The sequence below is a fragment of the Sturnira hondurensis genome, unplaced genomic scaffold (genome assembly GCF_014824575.4).
Source record: "Sturnira hondurensis isolate 20B ecotype Veracruz unplaced genomic scaffold, ASM1482457v3 Scaffold0016663, whole genome shotgun sequence".
Lineage (NCBI taxonomy): Eukaryota > Metazoa > Chordata > Mammalia > Chiroptera > Phyllostomidae > Sturnira > Sturnira hondurensis.
In genome coordinates, this window is record NW_028089294.1 from 15,098,248 (window position 1) to 15,122,706 (window position 24,459).

Consider the following 24,459-nt stretch of genomic DNA (forward strand, 5'->3'; position numbering starts at 1 on the left):
TCATGTCATCTGTCTCCTCACTGTCTTTTCGATGGATCCATAGCTGGTGGGTGTGGATGTGGTAGCAGCTCTGGACCTGTACGTGGAGCAGGGCCAGTGGGACAAGTGCATTGAAACCGCTACCAAGCAGGTACTGCTCTCTTCCTCCTATTCCCAGCTCTTCTGTGCGTGGTCCCAGTAGCCCCACCTGCCCCCTACCTATCCTTCCTTCCTGAAAGCCCAAACCCTAGAGACGCCCGATCAACAACCAGAGCGCCTAGTCTTTCACACTCTGAAATCGGGGTCAGAGGCCAAGGGGGCCCGGCTGGCATGTGCCTTTTGCCTCCTAAACAAATTCAGTCTCAAGTTACCACCCCGCCCTCACTGTCTGGTCTTGCTGATCCCAACCTCTGCCCTGCTTTCCCACCTCCGGGACAGAACTACAAGATTCTGCACAAGTACGTGGCCTTGTATGCAACTCACCTGATCCGAGAGGGTGGCTACGCCCAGGCACTGGCCCTGTATGTGCAACACGGAGCCCCTGCTAACCCACAGGTACCAGCCTGCTCCTTGGGGTGAACCTTTCCTCAACAAATTGTTTTCTTCTCCTTGAGAACCACCCTCCCCTCGGGAGCTGTCTTTGTTAAGGATTCTTTGATCAGTGTCATCATGCCCAGAGACCCCACCCAGTCTCTCCAAAACGTATAGCCTCTCTGGAGATTTACCCTTTGAAGAAACACCAACCTCAAGCCTTTACCTAATACACAGGGAACAGCTTTTCAGAAATGAATCCCACACACACCTCCAGGGCCTTACCTCCCCCCAGTGAACGTAACCACTGCCCCATCTGAGCATCACGGCCCTCTGGAATATTAGCCCACTCCCACTGTGACTGTGCACGCAGCCCCACATTTCCCCAAAGTCACAGAGCACCAGTTGGTAAGAAGTAGTTATCTTCATGCGACTGGTGTTGCTCAGTGGGTTGGGCATTGTCCTGCAAACCGGGAGGTTGCTGGTTCGATTCCCAGTCAAGGTACATGCCTGGGTTGCAGGTTCAGTCCCTTGGTCCCTGGTGGAGAAGCTTGCAGAAGGCAGCTGATAAATGTTTGTCTCCCTTCCCCTGCTAAAATCAACAATTGAAATTGGAAAAAGTATTCTCTTACTCTTCACTCTGTTTCCTAAAAAATAGCACTTTCTCCACCACTGTCCCACAGTTCCTCCACACGCACATTTACAGCCTGTTTTCCTCTCTTGGACCTACTTCCACTGACCTTCTCTTGCGCTCTTCCCACCTCACTCAGCTCCTCTCACCCTCTACCTTCAGAACTTCAACATTTACAAAAGGATCTTCAGCGACGTGGTGAGCTCACCCGGGACCAACAGTGCTGAGGCCTACCACACCTGGGCTGACCTCCGGGATGTCCTCTTCAACCTGGTGCGGAAGTCGGGCTGACCAGTGATGAGGCTGCTCCGCCTGTCCCTGTCTTGACTCTTCTTTCCTGCACTTAAATCTTTACCCTCTCATGTATAACCCTTCCTCTGTCCAGGTGGCCACCAGTTGACCACCCCATGGCCCTGGTACTGTGACCCCTGACCCAGGTTATGCTCTCTGCCTGCTCTAGTGTGAAAACCTGGTGAAGTCCAGTGAGGCCAACACTCCAGCCCATGAGGAGTTTGAGACGATGCTGCTGATCGCTCATTACTATGCCACCCGCTCTGCAGCCCAGAGTGTCAAACAGCTGGTGAGGTGGCAGGGAGGGGCACTCGGGCTTGTGAACGCACCTTCAAATGCATAACATTGAGTGAATTCAAGTGCTTGGCCCACTTCTCTCCTAGCTTCTTTTCTGTTTAAATAAATCTTGAATCCCTGCTGAGATGGTTTTCTCCCTGCCTTTGATCTTCTTAGGGCTGTCTGCCCACACAGCTCCCACCTCATTATGCTTCAACATTCAGATCCCGTGATTGCTGTATTGGCCCCTTATACACCTACCTTTGGCTTATTCATCATAGTATTCAATATACTGCAACGATTTTCAACCCTTTTCATCTACTAATACAATATACCATTCCTGTTACTAGCAGTGCCATCTCTACAGGGGCATGGAGGGGCGATTTTCAATCTTTTTCATAATTACTAAATTATGAAATTAGGAAATCTTTCTCATGAATTACTAAAATTCTGTGGCACACCAAAAAATATTTTTGACAATCTGACAAGAAAAAGTAGGTATAATATTTGACTCATTCACAGTAGGTCACTATTGTTGTGTTGGCTGTTATCATTTTTTTATGTGACAACCTAAGGGAAAAAGCAGCCCGACTCGACGGTCAGGTATTGCATGTTTTAAAAATTCTTGTAGCACATCGGCTGAAAACCAATGTTGTATCATTATTTCATGCACTTGGCTGATAGAATTCTAGACATGGAAGGAAATTTAGAAGTAATCTGTGCCCAGTTCTGTGCAGATGAAAATAACTAAGACCCAGAACAGCTTGCGATCCAGCGCAGTTTAACGATGGTTGGTTTTCCGGCTCTGTGGCTGCCTGAGTCATAAGATCACTGGTCTGCTTGCTTGGCCACCGAAGAGTCAGGGTCATAACACTCTGACTTTAATCTATAGGAAACCGTGGCTGCCAAGCTTTCTGTTTCACTTTTACGTCACACCCAGCTACTACCTGCAGACAAGGCCTTCTATGAAGCAGGCCTTGCAGCCAAGGTAAGCTGGGACAAGGAAGGGTGCGGTTGAGGAGATAAGGAAATCAGAGGTTGGAAGGCAGACTTATCCCATCTGCTCAGGAAGAGCAAAGCTGAGTGTTGGGCTGACATTATGGAGGATACCAGTTTCCTATATCTTCTGGATTCTTCCCCCTGCATCCTGTAAAAGCAGCATCCAAACCCAGCTGCTCACCCTTATTTGCAACTTTTCTCTGTTGCAGGCAGTTGGCTGGGAGAACATGGCATTCATCTTCCTCAACCGCTTTTTGGATCTGACGGATGTGAGTAGGGAGGTGGTGTCTGTGGGGGCGGGGGGGGGGTTTTGCCTGTCACAGCTGTGCCTATCTCATGACAGTTTACCCTGCCACAGGCGATTGAGGAAGGGACTCTGGATGCCCTTGACCACTCTGACTTTCAGGACACAGACATTCCCTTCGAAGTGCCTCTGCCAGCCAAGCAGCATGTACCAGTAAGGACAGACGCCTAGAGAAGTGGGCAGGGGGAGTGGGGACGCTCACCAGTGTGCATGCACTGAGAAGGGAGGACACGTTAGGATGGTCCTCCCAAAGCTTTGTATCGGCCATCAGTCAGCCTCAGTCCTCACTGGCCCTTTAGTGAAAGTAGAAGCAGAGTGAAAAAGCCAAGGCTGTGACTGTGACACCTAATTCAAGGAGGACCATTGATGGGTGAAGTATGAGGCTTAGCACACCTCCTCACTTGCCACCCACCATTTGCCCTGCCTTGCCCTGTGTGAAGCTGCTGCTCCCTATGTCCTTCGCAGGAGGCTCAGAGAGAAGAGGTTCGAGACTGGGTGCTCACAGTCTCAATGGACCAGCGGCTAGAGCAGGTTCTACCTCGGGATGAACGCGGTGCCTATGAGGCTTCCCTGGTGGCGGCGAGCACTGGCGTTCGGGCACTGCCCTGCCTCATTACAGGTACAGAACCCCAGAGCACCGGGTGTTCTGTAGTAGGTAGAAAGGAGGGGGAAACAGCAGGATCGGCTGATTCAGTAACGGATGCAGAACATCCTACTCCCTACCCCTAAGTTATCTTTGTTTCCCCCCTTAGTCCCTCTCAAACCCCAGTTCATCTTTTTTCTTCCCCCACAGGATACCCCATTCTGAGGAATAAAATTGAATTTAAGCGGCCAGGGAAGGCAGCTAACAAGGACAACTGGAATAAGTTCCTTATGGCTATCAAGGTGAGAGGGGGAGACGTGCAGGGTGGGGCAGGGAGAGCCGCACTGAAGAAAACAGGCCGCCAGACGGGTGGGTGGGACTGTCAAGAAGGCAGGTGCAGGCCCTGAACCCAGCTGCCCACACTGATGGAGCTGATTTTCTTTAGAGCAGGCATGTTTTTCTCAGCCCTGATGAGTTCCTCTGACGTTCTTTCTGTTTGCTCACAGACCTCCCACAGCCCGGTGTGCCAGGATGTGCTGAAATTCATTAGTCAGTGGTGCGGAGGGCTCCCGAGCACCAGCTTTTCGTTTCAGTAACTGGCAGGACTCCGGGAGGAATATTAAGTTCTTTCCTTCATTAAACTCTTGTGACTAACAGAGATCGCTGTATTCTTTGATCGAGGTCACCCTCAATACCAGCCCAGTGCCCTTTCCCCCCCAAATCAGAATCAAGTAGAAGAAAAGTCCTTTTATTACAATGTTCATGCCATCCTAGAGTCAGTGGAAAGCCCTGTGGACTGAGCCTTTGGATAAGCAGCACCTGCTTGACAGAAGGGAGAGCCTGGGTCAGAGTGCAAGCAGGATAACAAGGGACTAGACTCAATTCTGAGAGCAGTTCCCTGCCCACACCCTTTCCCAGGCCAGAGTCCTCATGGCCAATTACCTGTCCTAAGCCCAACTTTTCTGTGATGCCTGGATTTCTTGATTTTGACCCAGTAGCTGCTCACTATCCTGCCTGTTACATTTAGGATGTTCAAGCTCTCTCAGTTCCTCCAGCTGCAGAAGAGAGTGGAGTTAGTACTCTGGTGCTGAGTTACAAGTCTAGCATCTTTTCAACACAGCCAATCTGTGTTGCATGAACCCTTCCTGTTCACTTTTCTTACCTGCCCCTGTAGCCTTTCCTTCCTAAACGGTCCCACCCCACGGAGGGTGAGGGCTGCCACACAGCAGTAACCAGAGAGAGCAGCCTCCACTGCAGACATGAGCAAAGAAGGAATCCAGAGAGCCAAGGCTGTATCCTAAAAGGTGAAGAGAAAAGTTGGAGGGTCTAGGAGGGAGCAGGGCAGGAGTGGCAAATCAGGGTCCTTGAAGGGGCAGAAGGCAGCTTTGGGAGCTGCAAAAAAAGCTGAGGAGACACTTACATAGATTCTTGTGGGATCAAAGGGGCAGTCAGTGTGTCCAGGCCCCTGGTCCAGTGGTACCAAAGGATCCAGCAGTCCTGGATGGCAGTCGGCAATGAGCCGGCGGCCACCACTGGCCACAGTAAGTGACACAGCGAGGAGGAGACCCACGGAGCAGGCAGTGGACAAGAGCAGGTTCATCAGACCTACTGCCAGCAGGGCCCAGTGCTGCCAGGGTCGGAGGAGCAGGTGAGCAGCCCGGGGTGGCTGACTGTCCCACCGACTCGCCCACTGGGTCTCCATTTGGGGCTCCTCCTCCCCACTTGAACTTGAGTCAGCCCCCATTTCCCTGACTCGGGGTCCCCTCATTTAAGCTGCAGAAATCCCCCTCACCAGTTGTGGGCGAAAGAGATTCCTGGATACCATGAGGGCCACAAGTCCCAAGGAAACACTCTGGAAGACACAAAGCCTGAGTGAGGCCCAGGCTGCTCTGGGCAGGGCACACCACTTGCCGGTAATTCGCCCGCCAGTAATTCGGCCCGTCCGCCGCACTCACCAACAGCCCCGAGCCCACAGAGATGACATTGGCCGTGGTGTACTCGGAGGTGATGCCACCTCGGGGGTTGGCGACATGCCGCAGGACGGTGCCATGCAGCACGGCCCCCAGCAGCAGGTTCACATGGCCCACCAGGATGAGGGCGAGGCCCACACGCATAAGCCGCCAAGGGCCCCGGGCTGCGTCTGCGGAGCGCGGGGGAGGGGCAAGCCTGAGCCTGGAGGGGAACCAGGAAAGCCCGCGCTGCGGCCCCGAGCTAACCCGAGGGCCCGGGCGCTTGGGAGGGGTTCAGGTGAGTACTGGACAACGAGACCAAAGGGGCGGTAAGTTACCGAATCTGCAGGCGCGGCAGCACCGCATCGTGTCCCTCCGCCGGCCGCCGGACAGCTCTACCTGGCTGGGCCCGGCCCCGGCCCCACCCGCGCTCGCAGGGCGGCCCCGCCCACCGCCACCTGAAGGCCCGGCCTCGGACTCGCTCCCCCTAGTGGCGAGGCGCGTGCGCACACACAGGACGCTCTTAGCAAAAAGTAGATTTTTATTACAGCAGCAACTGAGGCGAATGAAATGGCCCCCTGGGCCACCACTGCAGCACCACCCTTCTCTCCCGCCCCTCCACCCAGCGGGATTGTGGAACTCAGCTCCCCGGCGCCCGAGGGCCTCCGTGCCACACGGGCCGACAGGAGCCGGCGGATCAGCCACTAGCTCCCAACCGGAAGGTGGCTGCTGAGAAGGCCCAGGCCCACGTCTGTGCAAAACAAGTAAACAAAGTGCAGACGGGAGGGAGAGAAGGGGCAGGGGGAGGGTGATGCTCAGAACCAGGGAGCCCCAAAGCCCTCCTACATAATAGAGGAGAGAGGGGCTTCACAGGGTAATACTGACTGGGGGAGGGGGGGGGCTGCAGCGCGGCTGGCGCACCCGCAGCTCAGACTAGGGGCCTGGCCCGAGGAAGCTCTAAGAGGAGACGGTGACAGCGGCCGGATTGAGGGTGCTGTTCCGGGCAAAGTTGAACTTGTTCAGGGTCTCCTCCAGCAGGCAGGTCAGCCGGCTCTGGTCAGCCTGGGGGAGAAAGCGCAGTGAGAGGGCGGAGGGAGGCGGAGCCCCGCCCGCCCCAGGGCAGAAAGCCCACCTCGCTAATGAAGCCCAGCTGCACCAGCTCCGCTGCCAACTCCGGGATGTTCTCATCTGCCAGAGAAAGAGAGCGTGTGAGCCCCAGGGTGGCGGTGAGGGGCGGAACAGCCCCAGTCGGTTACCCTGGCTGGGAAAGAAGGATACAAGCAAAACGGTCGGGTCTGGGCTAACACAGTCACTTGATGTGAGTCAGTATGTCACTGTCTTGGCACCTTGCCCACCCGAGTATGTCCCTCACAGGTAAGGCTCAGACTCTCCATCCTCTGAGGGAAAGGAGAGACTCACTTGGCATCAGGTCACAGCTCAGGTGCCGGTTCAGTTTGTCCTCCAGCTTCAGCAGAAGCGTCAGCTGGAGAATAGGATAGTCAGAAAATGAGGTCCCCCTGCCCCACCCTCTGACCACCCAACCCTATGCAACCCTGGCCCCCAGCCTTACGTGGTGTTTGACTCCCTCCTCCACTGACTCAATGTTGCACTGCATCAGCACCACCTAGAGAGTGGAGACAGGGTTACCAGAGCAGGGACCCGAGGGTGACATGGCTGCCAGGGAGCAGAAACAGTCCTTTCTCTAAAGGACAAAGCCTTATTTGAGATGTCCTCTTCTCCCTTCCACCGTGACCATACCAACGTCCACACCCACACAGCCCCACCTTGCGGGTCTCCACCTCAGCTGGCTCAGGTGTTGGAGTCTTGACAGAGGGGGGCACCACAGGTGATGTCACCTCCTCCTGCTGGGGCTGCTGGGGCCGAGGCAGCCCAAAGGCTGTTAGGGGGTAGATCCCATTCCTAAAGGGAGATTACATGAGTCACACAGGCTCCTGAATGCCTGAGGAGGCCCTCCCCTGCTTCCTCAAAAAAGCCTTCTCACTCTCCTCACCTGACATCTTCCAGGAACTTGTCCAATTCCAGAGCTGGTGACTGAGAGTACCTGGACAGAGAGAGAAGATGGAAGGAAGGAAACGGGCAAAACAGTACATTCAACCACTCCCAGAGAAAGGACAGGTGACAGACCCCCAGGATGGTACTGACCAATCTGTCCCTTTCAGACCCTCAGTCAGTCACTCACAAAGTCTGAACTGGTTCTCTTCCTGGTCCTGCAGGGATTTCAGCCAGTACAGCACTGGTGTCCATGTTTTTGGTGATCTCTTCCAGGGCATTCTCTGGGATCATGTCTGGAGGACACGATGGAATGGGAAGTTATGCAGTGATAGTCATATAACGTCATAAAAGGCACAGAGGTCCTGGGGGTTAAGAATCCCTTCGAAAGTAAAAGAGGAAAGGCAGCAAAGGTTAACAAGGCTCCAGGCAGGAAGAAAATTTGTAGGAGGACCAAGGAGACTCACGCTGGTGCCCCACAATGCAGTGGGCAGCGAGGAGTTTGAGCGAGGGTACTTCGAACAGTGCTGGGTGGAACAGAAGTTCTCTGGCTGTTGGTCTGCGAGCAGGCTCGGACTGCAGGCACTTTTGAATGAACTCCTGGAAGAGGAATCAAGGAAGTGGAGCAGGCATCTGGCAAGTACCCCCCATGTATGCATCTTTGTATCCCCCAATGCTTCTAAATCACCCCCTTCCCACCTCCATCGGTCCCATGATAATTAACTTGCTTTCCTCCTCTTGATCTCAAAGATCCACAAGGTGATATACCCCATCTTTCTCTTGAACCCCCATCCTGACACTGAGCTGAGAAGTTATTCCACACTAACCTTAAGACTTCCCACTAGTCTTCCTTCATTTCTCTCTCTTTCACAATTAAGTTACAAATTATCCTTGTTTGGATACTCCTGTCCTGACTCTACTCCTAATCCTTATATCCTTTAAATCTTAGCTCATTATTTAAGCTCACTTTACCTAACTATAGCAGACCCTTGAACAGGAGTTTGAATTGCACAGGTCTACTATTACATTTTTAAAAAAATAAATACCTGTTTTCAATCTGTGGTTGGGGGGCAGGGGTGACAGTATGTATTGATCTGCACCATTTTATACAGGGCACTTGAGCACCCCGAGTTTGGAATTTGCAGGGGGTCCTGGAACCAATCCCTTGTGGATACTGAGGGACAACTCAAGTTTTAGGGGAGCCAACTCAAGTTTTAGGGGAACTCAAGTTTTAAGTTATACACAGATTTTCCACTGCACTGGTCAATATCCCTACCCCCTGCATCGTTCAAGGGTCAACTCGAGGGTGTGTGTGTGTGTATCCCCAAATGACTGATTTGATTAATTCAAACTGATTGACTTGTTTACTTAAAAAATATCAAGATCAGCCCTGGCTGGTGTGGCTCAGTGGACTGAGTGCGGGCCTGTGAAACAAAGGGTCACTGGTTCCATTCCCTGTCCGGGCACATGCCTGGCGGTGCCAGGTCCCTAGTAGGGGGAGTGTGGGGCAACCACACATTGATGTTTCTCTCCCTCTTTCTCCCTCCCTTCTCCTCTTTCTAAAAATAAATAAATAATTAAAAAAAAAAAAAGAATGCCCCTATTATTAAAAAACTTAAGATGGATGCCTCTGAGTGTATATCAAATACCTGAGTTAACCATCAAATTAGTTAATCTCCATGTATATACACCTAAATTAACACATAATCTTTAACCCCAATAATCACCCATCTTAACCCCCACACTTGTGTATATGCAACACACACAGTAGGCACCACGAAGGGAAATGTCCACTACACTTTTTTTAATCCTCACCAGAGGATATATTTATTGACTTTAGAGAGAGAAGGGAGAGAAACATTGACGGGAGAGAGACACATGGATCAGTTGCCTCCTGTATACACCCCGAGGCACTCCAACTAAATTAAGCCACCCAGCCAGGGCAAGTGATTACTGCTTTTGCTGGCCCTTTCTGCTTTTTGTTCTCTTCCTCTTAAAAGAGAGCATATTCCCAGTAGGCAGAAAGAAAGAACTTAAGCCATTTCAAAGTCGGTTAAGGAGGGAGTGAGCCTGCTGATTCTTACCCTCTGTAACGGGTCTTCTAGAAGCTGGATGGCACTGCTGATAGCTTCCTGTGGCACATACGAGGACTCTCCATTGCCCTGAATCTCCAGCACTGCCATCTGCAGTGAGGGGGAATAAAAAGGAAAGCAGAGAACTGAGCACCTCAGTGCTCCCACAGTCATTCCCTTACCCCTGAACCTCACTTGTGCTCCCTCCACTTCCCCTTTCCACCCTCTAATTCCACTGCTCCCCATCACCACCCCCTCCCCCTTGGGGTTTCCTCACCTCTAGTGCACACATGCCAAAGGAATAGATGTCCACTGCTGTTGTCACATTAGTGACTTCTAAAGAAAACAGAGAAGGCTTTGGTGACTTCACAGAGGACGGGAGCAGGGCATGGCAGAAATGCCTTTAAAAAACTGGTATGCAAGCAGAGAGGGCCTAGCAGTTTCAGTTATGTTATTCTGTGGAAACATGGGGCGAGAAGAGGGCAGAAAAACTGGGACGCCTCACCTCCGTACTCTGGTGCGAAGAAGTGTAGATTCTTCTGCTCCTCCCGACAAGTCTTCACATGATTGTTGATAGTGTCAGGAGCCACTGGGAGTAGGGGAGACACCCACAGTCTGACCACCATCGACAAAGCAATAGCACTCCAGAGAGACCCCCAAAAGCCAAATTCTCTGCTGAACTCTCTAACCCTCAACAGGCACAAATCCTTCCCCATCAACTACAGACTAAACATGAGCACCACACCTAACGCCCCGTTCCCGGGTCTACCACTGTTCACAGAAGGTCCCTAATTCAACAGCGGCAAAGGCTCCACACTGTCCCAGCAAAGGGACACGGGGGCTCTGGGCTAGTTAAGGAGCAAGACAGGCTAAGGAAACTTTCACTTGTGACCTATTCATCTTCCCCCAAGCCTAGGTACATCTGATCTCTGGTCACAGAAAAATGTCTGATCTAGTTCTTTCATCCACCCTGCAAACAACATAAAATAACAGACAGCCCTTCCTCATCGAGGGCAATTTGAGACCTTAGAAACCTGGATAAAAGACAAAGCTGTCATCAAGTAGATAGCCTCCTTCTTGCCCACCTCTGCTGACTGAAACTCCGAAACAGCTTAAAACTGAACCAATGCCCTCGAATCAATTTCAGTTTTAACCCCCCCCCTGCCAAAATTTTAGACCCTTGCTCTATCCCCTTATCCCCCTCAACACTGCCTACCACAGGGTTGAATGAGGAACCAGGGCCAGGCCCAGTGTGGACTCACTCAAATCATAAACAATGACTACACGTCACAGAGAGTTTGGGAGCACAGTATGAGTTAGGGAACCAGCCCGGTGATGAGAGGGAGTAAGAATCCAGGATGTAAGTGGTCAGCCAGGCAGAATCCACAGGAAACAAGCAGGTTATGGAAGGGCAAGCAGACCAGGAGGGCGGAAGCCACGCAGACATAATTAGGCAGGGGAGGTAGGGGAACAGGGCTTGCTCCCACGACTGCATGCACTTGGCAGCCGCAAAGGGGAGCAGAGGGAGCACAAACAGAGCCCCACATGGGGCAGAGGGAGCTCTCACCATTAGCAAAAATCCTATGAAAGACTGTTGGGAACAGAGCAGCCCGTAAGCGGGAGGGAGGAAAACAGAGAAAAGTTGTGAGCGATGGAGCAGCCAAGCCCCAGACAAATGGCCACGCAAACACCACACAGACACGGCACACGGAGATGTTAGACACTGCACACAGATACACGGCAAATGGAAGCACTCACAGCAGGCACAGCCTAGAACCTCCTTTGGTAGGGTCCGGCCCCAGAGGCTCAAGTTAGTCCTTTCACCCATCTCTTGCCCTTTCCCAACCTCCTATCAAGATCTCTTGTATTTATCCATTTTCCTCCAAAAAAGCACACAATTAGACCCTATGCCCTTTCCACTAATGGACTGGTTCTCCCTATGAATTACCCCTAGAAAAGTCCTTTCTCTCATCATCAGCCCACACCTCAGAATTTTGCTTCGTGCTCCCCAATTCCTTTCATCTTACCCCCGTGGTTCCCAAAATCCCGAGGCTCCCCTGCCCAGAACCTCTCCCTCCCCTCACCAGAGCCAATCTTGATGAGTCCGTTGTGCTGGATGAAGATGGTGTCACAGGTCAGGTTCCCATGGATGATGGGGGGGTCACAGGAGTGCAGGTAGCTGTGGGGGCACTGGGCTGTTAGAGGGGCCACTGGGAAATTAAGGGCAGGGGGAACCCAAGGGTTAATAGGAGCAAGGGCCTGGTGGTCGCCTGCTGGTCACAAAAATAATCCCCACACTCTGAATCTCCATTATGCCCGATCAGTTGAATAGCTGGATAAGCACCAGGAGAAAGAGTTGGGAGACAGTATCGTACTTAGGGCATTAGGATGGACCCTTTAAGAGACCCTTGGGGGCCTAGTCTTAACAGGATATGACTCAAAGAAAGTAGGGTGAGGCAGCAGAGAACAACAGAACAGTGCTCTCCAATCTGTTTGGAGGAACTACATCAGGAGATATGGGGAAGACGAACCAGATCCCACTTACCTTAGGGCAGAGAGGATTTGTGTGCACCAGCGCTTCCAAGCCTGGAAGAGAGTGATCATGGGTCAATATTAATGCCCTCTCTAACCCTCTTCACAGCTCCCTCCAGCCCTTCCTGATCAGCTTTATAACTAACATAACCTTTTTTAAACCCCCAAACCAGCTTAAAACTTTGCTCTTCCTCCATACCTTCTCATTCATAGTCTTGTGGTTCTTTTTGGTCTTCTTCAAAAATTGTTTAAGACTGCCAGATGACATGTACTCTGTGATAAAAATGACCTGGAGAGGCAAAGCACACCAGTAAGGCCCTATAGCAACAAACGATCCCCTACCTGGTGACACCACAGGTATATTAAATTTCAAAGCTTTGGGGTTTTGTTTTCCAAGTNTTTTTTAAACCCCCAAACCAGCTTAAAACTTTGCTCTTCCTCCATACCTTCTCATTCATAGTCTTGTGGTTCTTTTTGGTCTTCTTCAAAAATTGTTTAAGACTGCCAGATGACATGTACTCTGTGATAAAAATGACCTGGAGAGGCAAAGCACACCAGTAAGGCCCTATAGCAACAAACGATCCCCTACCTGGTGACATCTACACCACAGGTATATTAAATTTCAAAGCTTTGGGGGTTTGTTTTCCAAGTTTCTCTCCTTTTGTTGCTAGTACCACTTCCTCATATTGAATAGGACAATGAACCCTACTGGGCTATGGGAAGGAGGAACAAAAGTTCATTCCTGCACTGTCTATAACCAGATGGAAGGCCTAGGTGGTACTAGGCCTACCATGACTGGTGATAGTCAAGGCCCTACTCTCCTGACCATAGCAGATGATTCCAGTTCTGTTTCAAGATTATCTTGTTTTAATATCTGGATGTAAAAGGGACAATAAATGTAGCTAATCTCTTTGCAGCAAGCTCAGGAAAAAGAGTTCTTACCCTGGCCTTGTTCTCTTTAATGTCTGCCCAGTACTTGTGAAACTTAACAATGTTGAGATGTTCCAACTGAATCAGATTATCAAACACAGCGCGGACCTTTTCCTGGGAGCAGGGAAGACGGTGGGTTACAGGGTTAGAAATCACTGTGATCCTGAAAAACCATCCCCTAGCCCTCCCCAGAAATGATCTAACCACGACACACTCTTCTCAGTCGGCCTCCCAACACCAAGTCCTTTATCACAGCAGCATTCTGACACCACAGAGGCTGCACCTCTTCACCACCACCTACCTCCTGCAGCTTGTAGTTCTTGCGTTCAGAGAACTGTACCTCATTCCATACAACCTCTACACCCTCCTCTGTATCCATGGCCAGGTATGCACTGTCAATACCTGGTACGTTCCGCTGATTCACCTGAGAAGAGATTCAAATGAAAGGTTAATTAAAGTTACTTCACGAACCCGCAATTTTACTACTCTATGTGATCATCTTCTAGGCTCTGACTTACTAAAGTTTGTTCAGCCCCTTTTAGAATCTGCCCCTGTACTCCAAACCCCTTAGAATTCACTCTTCCAAAAGTGACGCTACCATCACCTTACCTCTTCTCGCCTCTTCTGCCAGCGCCCACAGGGTGACTCTTCCAAGATCTCAGACTCATCTTCACTTTCTTCTTCTTCCTCAGGGGAAGCAGCTGAGGTCGTGGAAGTGACGGGAGGTGACACTGACGTCAGGCCAGGAGCTGAGGATGAAGACTCTATTTTTGGGTCTGAGCCACTGCTGAGTACTGTCTGGGACTCTCCCTCCGACATGCTGGAACACACACTCAGGCCTGCATTGGTTGGGGCAAGGATGGAGAAAGAAGGCAGAAAGGGTCGGGATAGTTCCAGAACAATTTGATCCTAAAAGCCTCATCTGGGATTAAGGAGTAAATAAAACATACCTCCTTTGCTTCCTTAAAATCCCAAAGCAGAAACAGTCCTGTCTGAACACCGACTTATTAACTGCTCTCCTAGTCTAGAGGAGCTGCTGTGGTTGAAGATGATCCACACAAGAGTGGCAAACGCAGGATTTGTGGCGGCATAAGCCACCCCTAGTGCAGTCCAAATGGTCAGCAGAAACCAGGAACCCCATTCCTTCTCAGCAAATATTCACCCAATAGCCTTCCCCCTGAATCCTTATCTACCCCTTTGCAATGGAATCAAGAACTGAGATACATGGGCACTGTTCACAGCACATGACTCCAAACCCCAAAATGTTCCACTAACTGGAACAAAGACTGGACCTGTAGCTCTCTCAGCCCAATGTAGCCCCCGAAAACCCTTAGCTGATTAACTTCACCAGAACTAACCTTGGCATTCACTATCCATCCTCCTACACACGAGAGTAGGAGGGAACTTTCTGTGAGGCCACCCTTGGGCCAGGTGACTGGGAGTGATTAGTGACTTCATCCCTGATGACCTCACCTTCCCTGTGATGTGAGTGTGGCAAATGGGTATTAGTTAAAAATACTTTTCTCTGCCCTGGCTGGTGTAGTTCAGTGGATTGAGCACGGGCCTGCGAAGCAAAAGATCGCAGTTCGATTCCCATCAAGGCACATGCCTGGTTTGCAGGCCAGTTCCCAGCGGGGGGACTCATGAGAGGCAACCATACATTGATGTTTCTCTCCTTCCCTTACCCTCTAAAGATAAGTAAATAAAATCTTTAAAAAAAACCAAAACACTTTTCTCATTCACTCATTTAACAAGTGTTTGTCAAGCACTTATTGTGAGCCAAGCACTGGACCTGGTGCTTGAGATACAATAGTGAATAAAATAAAAAAGATGCTCATACTCACAGAGCCACAAATTTAAGGCAGCTGTAAGTCTCAGCTTCCAGCTCTCATTTCATTCACAAGGCTCAAAGGCACCATCCCCTGGGGCACTGGATCTGGCATACATACTCTTTGAAGTACAAGTAATTCAAGATACATCATTCAGCCTTCCATGGCTCAAAGGCACCATCCCGTGGGGAAATGGATCTAGCAGAGAGTACTCCTTTCAAGTACAAACGGCCATAAGAACAAGTACTAAAGTACTATACAGTATACCTTTCTTTTTCCTCAGGGGCATTGCTACTTGAAGAAAAAGGATTCTTGCCCTGGCTGGTGTAGCTCAGTGGATTGAGCCCAGGCCTGCGAACCAAAGGACTGTGAACCAAAGGACTGCGGTTCGATTCCCAGTCAGGGCACATGCCTGAGTTGTAGGCCAGTTCCCAGCAGGGAATGCATGAGAGGCAACCATACACTGATATTTCTCTCCCTCTCTCTTTCCCTTCTAAAAGATAAATAAAATCTTAAAAGGAAAAACAGTTCTCAAAACCTAAAAGTCATTAACTTGTAAGCTAAAAGTCATTAACTTGTCCAGGTAGTCATAGGACAACTGTAGAATATTATATTCTACCTCTCTAAAAGCAAAGGCTGTGAAGGAACTGGAACCTGCATGTGCTGGACTCAAGGGAGTGTTCTCCAGAATGAAATGATGCCCTGGAAAGCAGAGTTGTTGCTCTATGTCGGTTCAGAACACAGAAGCCTGTGAGAACCAACCTTTTGAAAAATCTTTACTTCTTTTTAGAACTCTAGGATACCTCCTTCTGCCCATCTCTGCCCCCAACCTACACCACGTTTAACTCAAGTCAGGAGATTTTTTTTAAATTCACTTTTAAAGAGAGGGGAAGAGAAGGAAAGAAACATCAATGTGTGGTTGCCTCTCATGCACCCAATACTGGGGACCTGGCCTGCAACCCAGGCATGTGCCCTGACTGGGAATTGAACTGGTGACCCTTTGGTTGGCAGTGCACGCTCAATCCACTGAGCTACACCAGCCAGGGAAAGTCAGGAGATTCTTACCAGATGACATTATAGAAAGTACTAGAGGGCAATAAAGCACTACACAGAAAAACTAGCAAGATAGTCTTTCACTATGTTATTTTCTAGGTTCCAGACTAGAAATTTTGTTCAACCAGCCAGGAAAGCTACAATCTTCATGTGTTAGAAATCCACTAGAAAATGAGTTGGAGATAATTTTCCTTCTTCCCCTGAAAAGTAGCTAAGAAAATAGTAGTAGAGTTCTTATGGGCTACTTTCTAGAGCAGCTATATTTATAGAATGCATCCTGAATACAAACAGCAAAGTAAAATTCCCAGCTAGATTACACTAAGAAACTCTAGTGGAATTCTAATATTGGAAGTCTGTAGCCAATGGACTCAAGAGAAATTTCTGGACACAGGACACAGACAATCCACAGTAGGGCACCACCAGAAAAGCCAAACTTTCGTCAATCATAGGGATGCCCTCGGAATGTGCTTGTCATCTCCCTTCCCAATCTTTCCCGAATAGGCAAAAATAAAGGCAATGCCCAAGATACCCAGCACTCCCCCTACTGATGAAGAAATTTTGCACACTGGGAGTTTTGTCCAGTGTCGTTCAGAGGTTTAAGTAAACCACATATGTAAAAGGCCATTGATACCCCTAAAGGGAATCTTCACACCGCATCCAGCCACCCCGTGGTGCAGTGTGCTGACTTCTGAGAAATGTAGGTGCATCATCCTGCAAAGTTCAACTCCGAGATTTGCATTTCTTCGACTGCAGCCCCTCTGCGTTACCACTCACTCTTCAGCAACAGTTCGCAGGCCGCAGACCACAGGCCTCTCGGCCGCGCTCACCGAGACCCGACTAAAGAGGGCCTCCAAGACCTACTGGACTGTGCGACCAGATACACCACAGGCTCAGGGGAGGAATTTCACACTCCAACAGGTCGTCCTGCCAGGTGTCCGCAAGTGAATGCCGGCCCCGCAGGCAGGCCGGGCAGGCCCCGCAAGCCGGGGCAGCCACCTCATCACAGGAGGGCCCGGCGGCGCAGCCAGAGGCGCAGGCCACGCCCCCGCGCCGTCGGCGCGCCGACCCCGCGCTTCCGCAGGCCTCCGGGCCCGCCTCTCGCCAGCCCGAGGTGGACCCGAACGCCAGGACCTCGCGCCCTGCACCGGCAGAATTCCGGGCCGCCGTGGCCGCCACTCTGGGGAGGTGGCGGATGGCCTGGCAGTGATTGTGGGGCCCAGTCCCAGCTCCTCATTTCCCGAGGGCCGGGCCTGGGCCGCCGAGCAAGCAGGGCCGCCTCCAGACACCCGTCTACCGGGGTCCCACAGCCCCGGGCCGCAGAGGCCGATATTTCCATCCTCTTGCTGGACCCCTCTCACCCCCCTCAGCCCCCTCGGCGCTCACCTCCCGACTCGGCTTCCCGCAGCCTACGCTTCAGCCCAGGTTCCGGGACCGCAGGTCAGAGAGACTCCCTCACAGCTGTGCTCCGCAGCGCAACCGAACTGTGAGCCCCGCCCTCTCCGCGTCCAAGCCAACAGATGGGCGGTGCCGCACTGCTGTTGGGTTTCCATTGGACAAGGGGGCCAGAGGGGGCGGTGCCCCAGGTAGACTGTCGCTCGCTGGGATCGTCTTCCACCGGGTCTCCTCCCCTTGAGCTTGTCCCATGGAGACCTCTCTGAGGATTTGATCATTTTCAGTCTCAAATTAGGCTCATCTCTCCGTCCACTCCAGGTGCCCCCAGTGATTCCGCCGGGCGAAAGGAAAGCCCTCTCCTTCTTCTTGAAGGCGCCATGACAGTTTTTGTCCGACTGAAAGACAAAAGGAGCCAAAGACGTAGCTTCAATCCAAGAGGAGCGGCCACCCACTTTCATTATTTAGGGGCGAGACTGCGCAGAGCACCAATTATTCAGAAAGCTAAAAAGAAAAATTACTGAACTCGTTAACACTGAAAATTAATAGTTGATACTTAGTGATTGCAAAACACTGATATTTGCCAAAACTTTGCAATAGATTTTCACGGACATCTCATTTGATATTCATTAAGAAATTGAACTTATCCTTCAATGAGAGCTGACAATGGCAAAAAAAAATGGAATCAAAGGCATTATTAGACTATTTACCGAAAGTTGATAAGAGCCAAATCTAGAACCCAAAACAGTAATTCATGAGATAAGATGTTTGGGAAGAATTTTGATTCCGAGGAAGAGAAAATATTTTGGGTGTGTCCGTCGATCTGCGAAAACTAAACACGGAGCCTAAAGGATAGACGTTCACTCTGCCATTAGAGAAGTATTGTGGGAGGAGAAGGATAAACCCATCATCAGAACTTGAGTATGTCATAATCACCGGATTTCACTCCTTAAGTGGAATCTCTAATGATAGGAAAAAAAGGACATCTGTCAAAAGCCTCTAGTTTTCTCATCTTTTCACCTAAAAACATTTACTTTAAAACCACTCTCTCATCCTTTCTTGACTACTTTTACTTTTGAAACAGAAGGCTCAAATGCTCTCAGACATCTGGTCAAATCCTTGTTTTGGATTTTTAAAAAATGCATTTTACCCACCAAAATTAGCATATAATTTCAGGGAATTGAAATTAAAAATCTTTGTTCTACCCCTGTCCACGTAACTCAATTGGTTAGTGTAGTCCAGATATGCCAACATTGCCAATTAGATCTCTGGTTAGGGCACATACAAGAACCAACCAATAAATGCATAAACAAGTGGAACAACAAATCGACATTTCTTTGTCACTTCCTCTCTGTAAAAAATCAATAATTTTTTAAAAAATCTGTGCTCTAATATCAAAGAAAGTATGTTCCTTCACTCCAGATTAACCTGTTCTTCCCGTGAGTTCCAAAGCAATTGGAACACCTGATCTGTGGGTAAACACCCATTAAATATCAGTTGATATTTATTTAGTTTTCCATTATCCTTATAGTTTCCCATTCTCTTCTTTCTTAGCCATAGCACTATCAACCTTTCCTTTTCAACTATCCCATTCAAATACACAGAGGACCCATTAGCATCCTCAGACTCTCATTTTATTTTAAACCTTTCATTCATGTTTAAAGTGTTCAAACAGTGCTCTCTCTCCCCTCCTGGTAGTGCCCAGGTCATTTCCTGTCCTTTACCTTTCTCTCTCCTAAGCTCCAAGGGCCCCTCTTTTGCCTCTGTAACTTGTTCCCTGAGCTTATTCTACAGCTCATTTCTTCTATCTCTGCGACTTTCTAAATAAACCTTCTCTTACTATCCTAGTTCACCAAAATAATTAAGACTTTGATGTATATTTCTCCAAGTTTTTAATGTATGTATTAATATATGTGTATAATTCAAAATAAAAGCAAGCTTATACATACAACATTATCTATTTCAATTTACTAAATTAATTTGTTTCCATGGCAGCACTTACAGCACTACTTTAATTTTTTTTAATTACTATGAAGTATTCCATTGTCCAAATATGCCAATGTTTAATTAACAACTGCCAATGGATATTGGAGTTGTTTCCAACACATTATTATATATAAAGCTGCAATGAACATCCTGCTGCACACATCTTTGTCTAATTGTGAAAATTATTTTTATGCATTCTTAAAAGTGGAATTGCTTGCTAAATTAAAAGCTAAGAACATTTTAATTTGAATACATATTGCAAAGTCGCTCTTCAAAAAGTTATCAAATAAATAATGCCCCCAAAATATGTTACAGTTCTGCTGCCCAACATCCTTACCAAATTGGGAATTATCAATCTTTTCAACTGTAATGATATAGTAAAAAAAATCTGCTGTTTTAATTTGCACATTTTTTTGGTCTTAGTTTATTGATTTTTTTCTTTTTGTTACTTTAATTAATTTGCATATATTTAATTAGGAATGAAGTTAAACATCTTTTTAAGACTTCTTTTAGGGCAGTTTTAATTTTACAACAAAACCGAGAGGAAGGCACAGAGATTTCTCATCACATATGCATAGCCTTTCCTTTTATCAACATCACTCACAAGAATTGTGTATATATATATATATATATATATACTGTAAAAGTTAACAGTTTATTATGATTTATTTCATTTAATAGTCTAGGAAGTTCGCAGCCATCAACACTTCCACTGCAATTTTAGGTGCATTTGCAAATTCAGGAATCTCCATGGGGCTGTTGGCGTAGCAAACCTTGTAAGTAAAATACATGCATACTTTTGATAGCACATGTGAGGGGATCTCTCTAAAATCGACTTCATTGGTTTCGTTCTCAGCAAACTGACCTGGGCCACTCAACACGGCTTTTATTGTTCTGATGTTAATGCGTGTTCTCTCTTTACAATAAATTCGTGACCATCTGATCTCAATTTAACATTCATGGCATCAGAGCCTTCACAACCACCATAGGTTTTCTCTTCTCCATCCATTATGTTCTTGTGAATTCTGCTTCACTTCCACAGGAAGTTTAGCAGTTTCTCCTCAGCCCTGCAGCCACCATACCAGGTCCCCTTGTATCGCCCCAGTCCCCACTCCCCACTCCAGAGCCTCCCCTCCTCCCCCAGAAGCCTTCCCAAGAATAATATGTTCTTACCAAGAGGAAACCTACATTGACTCATCATAATCACCCAAACTCATAGTTTAACTATAGGTTCACTCTTGGTGTTGGTACAATCTATGAGTTTAAACAGACATCATGGCATATATTCATGATTATAATACCATAGAGTATCACAGAGTATTTCTATTGCCCTAAAAATCCTCTGTGCTCTGCCTACCCATCCTGGCAACCACTAATCTTGTTATTGTCTCTATAGTTTCACTTTTTCCAGTATGTCTTTTTGTGGCTTCATAGATCATTTCTTTTTAGTGACTAATAATATTCCATTGTCTGGATGAACCACAGTTTCTCCATTCACCTATTGAACAACACCTTGGTTGCTTCCAAGCTTTGTCAATTGCAAATAAAGCTTCTTGTAAACATCCATTTTCAGGTTTTTGTGTGGACATAAGTTTTCAACTCCTTTGGGTATATATATATCAAAGAATACAATTTCTGGATCATATATTTAGAGCATGTTTATTTTTATAAAAACCCACTGAACTGTCCTCCAAAGTTCCTGAGCCATTTTGTACTCCCATCAGTAATGTATGAGAGTTCTTGTTGCTTTATGTCCTTGCCAGCATTTGTTCAGTGTTCTAGACTTTGGTCATTCTTATAGATAGATAGTGGTATCTTAATTTCCATTTCCTTGGTGACATACAGTGTGGAGCATCTTTTCATATGCATATTCGCAATCTACATATTTTCTTTGGTGAGGTGTCGAAGTTTTGGGCCCTTTTTTATTTTTATTTTTATTATTTTTATTTATTTATCTTTAGAGGGGAAGGAGAGAAGAAGAGATACATCAATGTATGGTTGCCTCTGGTGAGTCCCCTACTGGGAACTGGCCTGCAACCCAGGCATGTGCCCTTGACTGGGAATCGAACTGCGAACGTGTGTTTCGCAGGCCCGCGCTCAATCCACTGAGCTACGCCAGCCAGGGCCCTTTTTTATTTTTTGACCCTTTAAAAAAAATGAGTTTGTTTTCTTGTTGAGTTTTAAGGGTTCTTTGTATATTCTGTATAACAGTCTTTTATCTAAAATGTATTTTTTAAAATATTTTACCCCATATGTTGGCATGTCTTCTAATTCTATTGCTATTGCATTTATCAAAATGAAGTTTTTAACTTTACTGCAGTCCAGATTATCTTTCTTTCATGGGTTGTGTCTTTGGTGTCATATCTAAAACAGCATCACCATACCCATGTAGGTTTTCTCCTATGTTAGCTAGCAGTTTTAAAGTCTTGCACTTCACATTTAGGTCTATGACCCACTTTGAGTTAATTTTTGTGAAGGGTGTAAGGTTTGTGCTTAATTCATTTTTTACATGTGGATGTCCAGTTGTTCCAGCATCATTGTTCTTGTATGTTTATTGCCTGGTTGCATTCCCTCTTCAGTTTCTTGCCTTTGAAGTTCTTTGTGTATTCTTCACTGGGTTGATCATGTTTTTCTTATTAGCTTGTGAGAGCTCTTTGTGTTTAGGAAAATCTCACTGTCCCCCAATCTCCTGCAATGCGCACCCCATCCCATCTCTCTCACTGCCAAAGCCTTGCTCAGTTTATTTTAAACTTCTCCTCCAAAAGCCCTTTCACAGTGCTCATTCTCCAGGACCTCTTTACCATCTGGGACCACTGAACAGCACGTTCTCAAAACTCGTCTCTTATTTTTTCAGATGCTGATGTACTTCATTTCTTTCTCAACTCATCCTAATTTTCTCCTCTATCTTTAATTTCTATTCTTTCCTCCTAGGACTGTGCCCAAAGTTGTATTCTTTTGTTCTCTACACCATTCTTTAGAAAACACATCCATGGATGAGGTTCTAATACATCACCTGAATGATATTTCTTTTTCTTTTTTGAATGATATTTCTATTTGTCTCTAGTACTTACTTCTTGCCCAAACTCCAGAATAAGAGTAGATGCTCCACTGTCATTTCAAACTTAATTTGGCTAAAGATTTCTACCACAAGAACTAATTTATTGGGAATAAAAGCCAAATGGCTAGGTGACAGGGTGGTAGGAAGGCTTCTTATATTTCCATTTTTGCCTTTTGAATGATGTGTCATGTGTACTTTTAATTTAAAAAAGAAACAATAGTTAACAAAGAAATAGTTTATTATAATGATTATAAAGAAAGGCAGTGTCTTAAGACCACTCATAGCTCTTTGTTTAATTCTATGCTTCCAAAACAACCTGTTGACCTCATCTCCAGGAGAACTATAGCTTGCATTGTGACATGCTGGTTGTGCAAATCTATAAATGTACTAAAAATCACTGAATTCAGTGAGTGAATCTTATGGTGTAAAAATTATACTTCAATAAAACTGCCCAGAATCTTTCAAGATTTTGGTTTCCATAGATTCAGGCAATTGAAAAATCTGTTGGATTTCTGCTCCAAGCTTTTCTTCCTCAGTGTGAGACTCACTAATCATACCTCCAATCTCATCACTCTTCTAAGGGACACAATGTGGATCCTTTCTTCAAAAAGAGCATCTTTTTGAATGGAAGGCGTAAGCCAAAGGAACAAAAATGCTCCTTTGCCTCAAGCTTGGCATTTACATTTCTGCAGAGCTTCAAATGAACAGAACCCTAGATTTCTTGATAATTGTGAATTACCTGAGGTGCTCTAAAACATACACACCCCCAGGTCTCCCCTGGGTTCAGCAGATCTGAACCCCACGCGGGGGGAGTGCTTGAGTATTTGTATGTCTGAGAATCTTCCCAGGTGATTCTGATGCAGGTAGCCTGGCCTATAGCCATCGCCCCAGCTCATGCCTTCTCCCTGTCGAGGAATGATTCCTTGAGACATTGCCTCATAAACTAGGTCTCTGAGATTCATTATTTAAGTTATGAAATAAGAACATTATTTAGCTCTATACCTCTGTCATGTCATAAGATATTGAGTCAACCTCTAAGATAATCATAATAAATACATAGGGGCACTGGGAAATAAAAAAACAAACAGCCCACCTAAATTAAGAATTGACCTCAGATTATTTGACTTCCACAATTGCATTCAATTTTGTTAAAGTCAAAAAATGTTTAAAGATTATTTTTAGAGAGAGGGGAAAGGAGGGAGAAAGAACAGGAGAGAAACACCAATGTGAGAGAGAAACATCAGTCAGTAGCCTCTCTTATGTACGCTGATCAGGGACTGAACCTGCAACCTAGGCACGTGCCCTGCTCAGGTATTGAACTGGCCATCTCTCACTATGTGGGCCAATCCCTAACCAACTAAGCCACACCAATCAGGGCAAAATCAAATTTATTATTTTTATCTGTGTTTTACCGACATAAAGGTAATATTTATCTCACAGGGATATTGTACCTTTAAAATAATTCTCAGGTATACCTGGCTAGTGTAGCTTAGTTGGTTAGAGTATCACCCCATAACCAAAAGGTTGTGGGTTTGATTCCCCATCAGGCACATGCCTGGGTTGCAGGTTCAGCCAGTTGATGTTTCTCTTTCTCCCTTCCTCTCTCTCTATCTCTAAAGGGCAATGAAAAAAAATGTCCTCAGGTGAGCATAAAAATGAATAAATAAAATAATTCCCAGGTCACTGTACAGCTTTTCTTGGACTAAAAACTCTAATATAAACCTTTTATAGTTGACTTCATGCAGTTAATTTACCTTTGTTGTAAATAATAACAATGACTTTCCTAAATCTAAAATTATTTCCTGTAAAAATAGATCAGATTGTAAGGAAAGGCTTTGGAGGTCCTTTCTAGGACTAATGGTCTAACACTCCTTTATTTCACTGTGAAATAAATACTTAATTGGTGCTGACTATGTGTCAGGCATCAGGCTAGGCAGTAGGGTAACAAATGAATACGACAAAGTTCCTGTCCTTAAAGGTTCGTATTTATTTGGGAAGTTATCTGTGCAAACAAAAAAGTTATAATACCCAACAAAAACAAATAAAAAAAGACAAAA

General features: G+C 47.1%; 4 protein-coding genes and 1 pseudogene across 8 annotated transcripts in view; 2 read left to right on the forward strand and 3 right to left on the reverse strand.

The window, feature by feature from the left end:
• The window catches only part of IFT172 (intraflagellar transport 172), a 31,629-nt gene extending 27,379 nt beyond the window's left edge, over positions 1-4,250 (forward strand). Inside the window, exons 39-48 of the mRNA XM_037066688.1 lie at positions 44-130; positions 418-534; positions 1,304-1,414; positions 1,602-1,721; positions 2,601-2,696; positions 2,917-2,976; positions 3,066-3,164; positions 3,477-3,630; positions 3,805-3,896; positions 4,101-4,250. Of these exons, the coding sequence (XP_036922583.1) occupies positions 44-130; positions 418-534; positions 1,304-1,414; positions 1,602-1,721; positions 2,601-2,696; positions 2,917-2,976; positions 3,066-3,164; positions 3,477-3,630; positions 3,805-3,896; positions 4,101-4,190 (1,026 nt within the window). The 3' untranslated portion in view covers positions 4,191-4,250. The remainder of the gene's footprint in view (positions 1-43; positions 131-417; positions 535-1,303; positions 1,415-1,601; positions 1,722-2,600; positions 2,697-2,916; positions 2,977-3,065; positions 3,165-3,476; positions 3,631-3,804; positions 3,897-4,100) is intronic.
• A 76-nt stretch (positions 4,251-4,326) lies between these two features.
• Positions 4,327-5,989, reverse strand: KRTCAP3 (keratinocyte associated protein 3). Of its 2 annotated transcripts, none has more exons than XM_037066695.1 (7): positions 5,882-5,989; positions 5,550-5,734; positions 5,387-5,446; positions 5,015-5,221; positions 4,757-4,891; positions 4,537-4,649; positions 4,327-4,413 (listed from the first exon to the last, which is right to left on the reverse strand). In XM_037066695.1, exons 1-6 carry the CDS (start codon positions 5,907-5,909, stop codon positions 4,542-4,544), a joined length of 723 nt encoding a protein of 240 aa, XP_036922590.1. In that variant the 5' UTR covers positions 5,910-5,989; the 3' UTR covers positions 4,327-4,413; positions 4,537-4,541. The 2 variants fall into 2 exon arrangements, with proteins under 2 accessions (XP_036922590.1, XP_036922591.1); XM_037066696.1 differs by having other exon boundaries at positions 4,327-4,416.
• A 158-nt stretch (positions 5,990-6,147) lies between these two features.
• Positions 6,148-17,441, reverse strand: NRBP1 (nuclear receptor binding protein 1). 4 transcript variants are annotated; one of them, XM_037066690.1, is made up of 19 exons: positions 17,353-17,441; positions 13,697-13,926; positions 13,389-13,511; positions 13,100-13,201; positions 12,604-12,693; positions 12,171-12,211; positions 11,710-11,804; positions 11,193-11,216; positions 10,131-10,214; positions 9,903-9,961; positions 9,638-9,736; positions 8,021-8,153; positions 7,744-7,849; positions 7,555-7,605; positions 7,328-7,463; positions 7,114-7,167; positions 6,963-7,026; positions 6,676-6,731; positions 6,148-6,605 (listed from the first exon to the last, which is right to left on the reverse strand). In XM_037066690.1, the coding sequence occupies exons 2-19, from the start codon at positions 13,904-13,906 to the stop codon at positions 6,501-6,503; spliced, it is 1,632 nt and encodes a 543-aa protein (XP_036922585.1). In that variant the 5' UTR covers positions 13,907-13,926; positions 17,353-17,441; the 3' UTR covers positions 6,148-6,500. The 4 variants fall into 4 exon arrangements, with proteins under 4 accessions (XP_036922585.1, XP_036922586.1, XP_036922587.1 ...); XM_037066691.1 differs by lacking the exon at positions 17,353-17,441 and adding an exon at positions 16,831-16,934; XM_037066692.1 differs by lacking the exon at positions 11,193-11,216.
• On the forward strand, positions 16,903-18,611 carry LOC119001332 (transcription initiation factor TFIID subunit 4-like). The gene is made up of 2 exons (XM_037066694.1): positions 16,903-17,452; positions 17,680-18,611. Exons 1-2 carry the CDS (start codon positions 16,915-16,917, stop codon positions 17,880-17,882), a joined length of 741 nt encoding a protein of 246 aa, XP_036922589.1. The 5' UTR covers positions 16,903-16,914; the 3' UTR covers positions 17,883-18,611.
• Positions 18,612-20,018: 1,407 nt separating this feature from the next.
• Positions 20,019-20,415, reverse strand: LOC119001473 (elongin-C-like; annotated as a pseudogene).
• Positions 20,416-24,459: the final 4,044 nt, after the last annotated feature.